Source organism: Lactuca serriola, chromosome 6 (assembly GCF_051521515.1).
Source record: "Lactuca serriola cultivar US96UC23 chromosome 6, Lser_US96UC23_V15, whole genome shotgun sequence".
In the NCBI taxonomy this organism is placed as follows: domain Eukaryota; kingdom Viridiplantae; phylum Streptophyta; class Magnoliopsida; order Asterales; family Asteraceae; genus Lactuca; species Lactuca serriola.
This window is the reverse complement of record NC_136413.1, coordinates 64,595,074-64,603,040: the sequence shown is the minus strand read 5'-3', so window position 1 is coordinate 64,603,040 and position 7,967 is coordinate 64,595,074. Positions and strand designations below refer to the sequence as shown.

The 7,967-nt window shown below is 35.8% G+C and overlaps 1 protein-coding gene across 1 annotated transcript; it reads right to left on the bottom strand.

Annotated features, from left to right (window-relative positions):
* Positions 1 to 4,674: 4,674 nt before the first annotated feature.
* Positions 4,675 to 6,612, bottom strand: LOC145058809 (uncharacterized). Its single transcript, XM_079006698.1, has one exon. It carries the CDS (start codon positions 6,173 to 6,175, stop codon positions 4,853 to 4,855), a length of 1,323 nt encoding a protein of 440 aa, XP_078862824.1. The 5' UTR covers positions 6,176 to 6,612; the 3' UTR covers positions 4,675 to 4,852.
* Positions 6,613 to 7,967: the final 1,355 nt, after the last annotated feature.

Here is a 7,967-nt window from a genome sequence, read left to right as displayed (position 1 = left end):
GGCCCACAACTCATATCTGGCATACTCCAGGGTTTGTTGGATACATCACAAAGCAATACAACCTCAACCCAACCCACACGATATGTCGACATATAACAGATAATATCGTAAACAGATAAATAGGCAATTCACAGGTAGTCCTACAGATCTACCAGACTAGCATAGCAAGACTAACATGCATAACTATAACATACTCAGCATATCAACAATATCAGGTTATCAAACCAATGGGTCAGCCTTGGTGTCTTCGACCCGAAAGTATAGTGAGGAAAACTCACCTCACAAGTAGCTAAACCGATGAGATCTAACTCCGAATCTTAGCTCCCGACTCAAAGCCTACAACCATCATGAACAACCCATCAAAACCTCAAAATACCCAAAGTGCCATCAAAAGTCAAACTTGGTTAACCATGGTCAAAGTCAAAGTCAACAATCAAGGTCAAGAGTCCATGTTGACCCAACTCGTTGAGTGCACATACCAACTCATCAAGTTTCTTTAGTACTCAGAGAAATGGGGAAAACCCAAGCCAACTCGTCGAGTTATCAGGATAATTCGTCGAGTTCCTATAGTATCCAGAAAAGTGGGCAAACCCGAGCCAACTCGTCGAGTTGTCAGGACAACTCGTCGATTTTCCCAGCTTAACTCATTCAGTCCTTTTTCATCCCTTTTGACGCTCAAGAATGTGAATTTGGAACCCAAAAGCTGAAAAACCACGTAAAGTTGCTAACTTTACGTCCATGCATAGCACAAAGAGGCTAAAACACTCAAAAAAGGCTTATTAAGGCACTTAGAACATGAAGGAAGACTAGATCTAGATAAATCTTGAAAATTTAAACCCAAGGAGGCCACAAAATGTCTAAATCTGAAGTTATAATTTCATGACATGTTCAAACCAAGAACAAACCCAAAAATGAGCCAATATGACAATAAACTTTCAAGGAATGAGATCTAAGCTATAGATAAGCAAGGTGTCAACTTTATACCTCCAAATGACTACAACAATAGAGAAGATCCCGGATCTATAGCCTTCTTTCCACACAACCACTTCAACCTTCAAGCGTCTTCAAAAGAACACCAAGAAAACACTTCTTCAAGCTCACACACACTCAGATATGGAAGAGAAATCATGAGACTAGGGTTTCTAGACAGGGTAGGCGGGTAAGGAGGCCACCCAAAGGGTATAAGGCCTTTAAATAGGGTGCAACACCCTAAAAATTAGGGTTTCATATTCAGCCACCAACTCGTTGAGTTAGTCCAAAAAGATCCACGACCCGCTAAACCGAGGAAACTCACCTCGAACTGTTGAATCACACGAATAAATCTCTGGCTGCTTCTGACAAATTCCCAAGCTATCAATACTAAATAACATCCGATAAATTGGATTCCAATCCATAACCATCAGTCCATAATTAGGGTAAAAAGACCATTTTACCCCTTAGCTAGTTTGGTCCAAGACTAAGGCCGAAACCTACAATCCAAAAGGCCCAATTACCAAATAATCTTACAAGGCCCAAACATGGCCAAATTTTCCAAATTGGGCCCAAATACCTTCCATGGCCTTAACCCAAGGCCCAAAAATATTCCTAGCCCAAAACACCTGAATTCAGATGGCCCGACAAAACCCTAAACATCTAGGCCCAGACTGAAGACCAAAAGATCTGAGGCCCACTCTGGTGAGTACGCGGGGCGTACTCAGCTCGTATGCGCAGTGTACTTGCCTTAGGTCTTGTACACTAAGCATACCTTCTTGTATGGCCAGCGTACCCTCGCATTCAGCCATCTTCCATTTCCAGCTCTTAATCCTTTAAGACATCACTCCACAACTTAGATCTGACCTCCTTGGGTTGGTTTATCACGTAAAGTTGCTAACTTTAAGTGCATGCATGGCTTAATGAAGCTCTTAAGGCTCAAAAGGACTTAATAAATGACTTAATGCATGCATGAGGCCATAAACACCATAAAGTTGCTAACTTTATGTCTAAGAAACTCATAATATGCTCATATCTAAAAGAATAAGCCTGAAAAACAACTTAACCCGTCAAGCTAACCCAAAAGAGACCAAAAGCATAACAAACCAAGACATGAAGAAATCTAAGCAAGGAGAAGACAGGGTATGAACTTGATATCTCAAAAGACTTGAAAAATGAGTGATGATTCTGGATCTCTAAGCTTGCCATTAAGCAATGCACTTTCAACCTTCTTCAATCCCTTCAAAATTAGCAATATAAGCACCAACTTCTTCTCAAAAGCTCAAGGACACCACAATGGAGGCTAAGGGTCGAGATTTAGGGTTTTAGGGCAATGGAGGCTGATAAAGAGGTCAACCCTAGGACTTAAGGACCTTAAATAGGGTGCAACACCCTAAAATTAGGGTTTCATTAACCTCCACGTATGCTAAGCGTAAATCTCGTATGCCCAACGTACGAGGCCTCAGTCGCACGATCCATCCAACTTTGTACGCCAGGCGTACCACGTGGTACGCCCCGCGTACCGGTTTTACAGCTAGTACGTTAAGCTTACCCAATGGTATGACTCGCATACTACTTCAAGGACCAAAAGCAATAAATAAATAAATACAAAGGGGCTAAAAGGAACATACCAAAATCCAAGTGTTACATATTGGCATCATATATCAATTTCCCGCAACCTTCGTTTCTTTTTTAATGCTGGTAACTAATTTCTTATTTTTTCTAAATGTTGTCTATATGATCAATTCCCTATGTGCAATAATTTGTTTGTACTTTTTGACATCTCCATGGACTTCTTCTACACTCCACATGCAAGTTGACATTTTATCAAATATCATTTATTGGACATTCTCCACAATAAAAGTCCTTATGACGAGGCTAACATCATGAAATGGATTTAGGATTGAGCGATTACATTCACCATTTCTTATCAACGTCATCCTACTTTGGTAGCTTGCTAAAGATGATGAAGAAACCATTCGGAAAATAGAAGAATTAAACTTGCTTCTTTAGGACTAGAAAATGAAAAGGAAAAACCACGCGAACACTTCGTAGGTACCACCTAACACAACATTTAACACATTTGTGAACTTTAAAATGACATATACACGTTAATCATTTGTGTTGCTCACGAGTTTATTTTTTTGAAGTGTTTGTTTCCCATGCAAACCAAGAATAACATGTGTAATACGCAAGAATATATTTTAAGTTTCGTTCTCATGTATTTGTTTGTATTGTATCTCATCATTAATGCAAACCGCAAATCATCAAGGAGAGTTCACGTGGGGCATTTTTTGAGTAAATATAGCGTTGAATGAATATTATTGATTAACCAAATTTACGCACACATTTTTTCTTGATCAAGACATGATGGTACATATGTTCAAAACTTGTAGAATAACTAGCAATGAAGGAATATGTCAATAAACCACTTTTCGTCCATTTTCTCATACTTCAATTTCCAACGGTTCTTCTTTATCGTGCATATCTACTTCGTCGAGCCCAACTTCTGATTCCAATAAAGTATCATCGACTCTACAACATGCCTATTTCTATCCTCACCCTTAGAGATATGTGAAAACATGTTGAAAGAACATTAGGGTGTGTTTGGTTGTGAAAAACTGTATTCATTTTCCAAGAGAAAACAGAGTTGAGTTTTTATTTTCATTAATCAATGAACATTTTAAAAAACGCATTTGGTTGGAATCGGTGGAGTTTCATTTTTAATCTTAGAAATTTAGAAAATTTTGAAGAACTATAAAAATCACTTTTCTAATTTACATACAATTTGGAAAAATGTAAATTTTCGTTTTCTTAGAAAACTTTGGAAAAACGAACGAACCAAACACATTTTCAAAATTTACGTTTTTCTTGAAAAAGTTTCTTAGAAAACTATAAAATTTTCCACAACCAAACACACCCTTAGATGTTGCAAAAATAGATGATGATATAACTATATTTATCTTAATTCCCAACATTGTTGTCAAAATATCCCTTAAGAGGACGGAGTCATGGCCAAAAGAGGGGGAGGAGTTACCACTGGTATGTCATGGCCAAAAGAGAGGGAGGAGTTACCACTGACTGGTATCTCTAAGACACTATTCCCTTCTCACTTAATTGGAAATTGTGGATTGTTTAGGTGGTTTCACTCACACACTTTCTGTTTCTCTCTCTCCATGTGCTATAAGATTTGTATTTTAGTTTTTTTGTATTTTTTTTTATTTAGTGCTATAAGATTTGTATTTTAGTTTTTTTGTATTTTTTTTTATTTAGTGGGTTGACTGAGTTAAAAAAGCTATAATTTTCATATATTGTAGGTTAAAAAAAATGGAAGAGAGAGAAAAAGAAAAAGAAAATAATATAAAACTGATATGAATAATAGGTTGAATGAGTTAGAAAGAAATAACTCTCGCTACACACCAAAAGAAAAGAAGCAAACCCGACCACATCAATTGCTCTCTCAAACAGGCCAAGTAACTCTCTCAAACGAAGATAAAAAAAATTGCTAGAAAAATATCAAAATATAATGTTAATGTTTTTCTTTTTGGTAATATGCATATGAAATTATTAATGAATGAATATACGTGTTTCTTTAATCCATATATTCGATCTATTTATTCTATCTTAACTTGTAGTTCATGTATCAAGGTAACCACATCACATAATTCATTTATAAACTTTTAACCAAGCAACAATGAGAAGCACTAAAAGGAAAAACACATAACTTCTAAACATAAACCATTACACAAATGAAAACACATTCATGTCCTCCAAACAACATTACAAACACAAACACAAACACACAGAGGTTCTCACAACAATACAACATAGTACTTATTAACCTCTGACTTATTGACCCCACACAACTACTACCTCACCCCATTCACTCACCTAACATTCGGTGAACAAACACACCAGCATTTCTCAGACCATTATAAAGACTCATACAGTCTTTACAATAACCACTTCTACAATCAACACCATCATCACATCTCAAAAACAGCTCATCAACATGACAAATGGCACCACTTTCAAACAGCTCAAACAATACCTTCAATTGGGCCATTTCTGAATTCATCGAAAGAACAACAAAGTCTCCATCTTTTGCTGTTTCTTTAAACCAGTCAATGAATTCAAACTCTTCTTCATGCAATGGAGCTTCAAGATAATCAGCAGACATCAAACTAGGAATTGTTTTATCTTCTTCAGTAAGACCCGGGTGGTATACGAATGTGACACCAGGTTTTTTCACATGGGAGATGAGAGCAGATATGTCGTGATCAACCACATAAACATTGAAAGAATCGGGATGGATTGGGTAATGTGGGTCGAATTTGTGTCCCCCCATGTTGATGTTAATCAGCCTGTTTCTTGATGAAATGTTTACGAGTTTGGGTAAGTATGAAAGATTTGGATCAGAAAGAGGCTCGATGTATTGAATCAAAGGATTGTTTTTTGAGATAGATGGGCATTCGGAAGGAAGCTTGTAGTTTTCAAAGAAGGTGACACTGTCTAATTGTTTCTTGAACACGATTAGGGTGAAGGGATCTATCCCACAAACGTGAAGAATCTCGGAAGATCTTAAGAGTAATGAAATTGGAGTTGCAGATCTTACTAAATTGAGCATACGGAAGGTGGAGGAGCCTACGAGCATGGCGCCAACACCACCAGGGCGTAATACGCGTTCGATTTCTAGTACAAGAAGAGCTGGAACGGAGACCCTGTTTAGGGTTCTAGAGAACACAAAGTCGAAAGAATTGGAATCGAAGTCTAGTTTGTGTTGGAATTGTTTCTGTAGAAGGGATAGAAGAGGGTTCCTGTGAACACCAAGTGCATTGGAGAATCCGAGTTCTCGCAATGTGAAAGCGACTGAATCTGCTCCATCTCCCACACATAAGGAATTTGCTTCCATGTTTAGCATTTCCTTGTTCATCAGCTCTTTGATCACACTAACAGTCAGATTCATTCCATCCACACACGGAATGGAGACTTTATCAGAGGATTTGAGTTGTGTGTTCGCGATTGAGCCGATGTTTAACGAACATTTATCGAAATTTAGCAGGATTGGCTCGTTTGTTCGAATCTCGTTGGTGATATGAGTGAGTGAGAGAAGAACCATGGCTAACACGAAGAACATGGCCCTGAGAATCAAACGCCAGGCGAGAGTCCCTCGTAGGATCTGCCATTTCAGAACCTTGAAATCCATTTCAGAATTTCGCAATTAACCAGGGTTCGTTGACAATCGTAACAGATTGAAGTAAAAACGTTTGTAACTTGTAAACTCTAGAGATTCAAGAGTAGAAATTGAAATTGAACAACCGAAGTTTAAAAAAAGAACAAATCTAGCGAGTGCAAAACCTGGAGGAGGTGTGATTTCCACCCACGAGTAATACTATAGATTTTTGTAACCCTAACCAAGCCCTCACCGGAATTCTCCTCCCCATTCTCGTCTCGAACCAGGTTTGATCCATTCTGCACCTTACATGATTTGGAAATCGAGATTATTGCATAAGAGAAACGAAATTACAACTTACACGCGTAGTGGATTGGAACTATAGAGAAGAAAGATGGATCTGGATTCTGATGCTTTGGAATGAGTGAGAGAGTTTGAGTTTGAGTGAATTATGTAAAGGGAGCGAGGGGAAGGTTCCTTTCAACGAGTTTGATTGGACCCCATTGATATATGCATGTGACTCTGTTAAATGATTTGTGAGTCGACTCGGTATGACTCGAATCAACAGATATTTTCATTTTCACCCCTCATCTTAGATTTCGGGGTTAGTTTCACCCCCAAAGCCTCAACAATGGTTTTCATAAAAAAATATATCTAAAACTTTAAATATTGCTCATATTTGAAAATGTTATCATCATAAAAAGTTGGTTGTATTCATGTGGAAGTGATGCTTTTATCATTTATTGTCAATCAAGATACACATATTTATGATTTATTTAATTATGGTTGGGGAAACACATAAATATTATTATATTTAATTATTATATTTCAGTTTTGTCATTAGAATCAATTAAGTTTTGTTATTTTTACATTGATCGTTATAATTTGTTATAGCATGTTAAAAATGTTATAATATAAAACTTTTTAAAGATTTAATAGTTTCAATAGAATACGTAGTATCAAAATTTTCACTAAAACTCTTTAATTTAGTAAAATTATGTATTGTAAATTTTTTGAACTAATATAACGGATTAGATTGGTTGGACATAGAAAAAATTATCAGTTTTGAACGATTTTTATTGACAATACTAAAATATAACAATTAAACGACAAAAATATTAAAAAAAATATACTGATCTTGATATATTTTATTTTTTATCTTTTAAATAAATACAACTAAACAAAAGATTCAAAAGTACATAATTTTATTAAATTAAAGAGGAAAATCCAAGACACCTCATAACTCATAAGCCATGTAAGTAGACTACTAATTAACATGTTTATCAATGTTACTTTGGATATATGAATATAACGTTGACACGTTTACGATTAATATTAAAGTACGATGATAAATCATGAAAAAAACGAGATCGTCGTCTTATATTTTATAAAAAGTAATCGGTGTTTATTGCAAGGTATATTTAAGGGTGCCCTTCATGTGAGAAGGTAGTAGTGCTAATTTTGATTTAACATCTTTCTTTTAACTTGTATTTGTGTAGTATCTTTAGCGCTAAAAATATAATTACATGTTTAGTTAACTTTATGCAAATAAGTGTAATTTTGAAAACCAAAAGAATTGTAGGCTAGCGATATCAAATGTATTATAGATGTTCATTCTGCAAGTGGTCAATGGTTAACTCTCATAATAGACAACATATATAGATTTATGAATAGGATTATTTGGTGGATGAGTTAGTCGTTCTAAAAAAAATAAAATTAATGTTAAATGGTGTTTAAGAAAGTTTACAATAAATAAATAAGGTCATATATGAAAGTGGGTATTGAGGTTCATGTATTAAACTACATTATTTACATTGATATTAAA

Excerpts from the sequence above, each read along its gene's own strand:
- LOC145058809 (XM_079006698.1), bottom strand. The coding sequence starts at position 6,175 with ATGGATTTCAAGGTTCTGAAATGGCAGATCCTACGAGGGACTCTCGCC.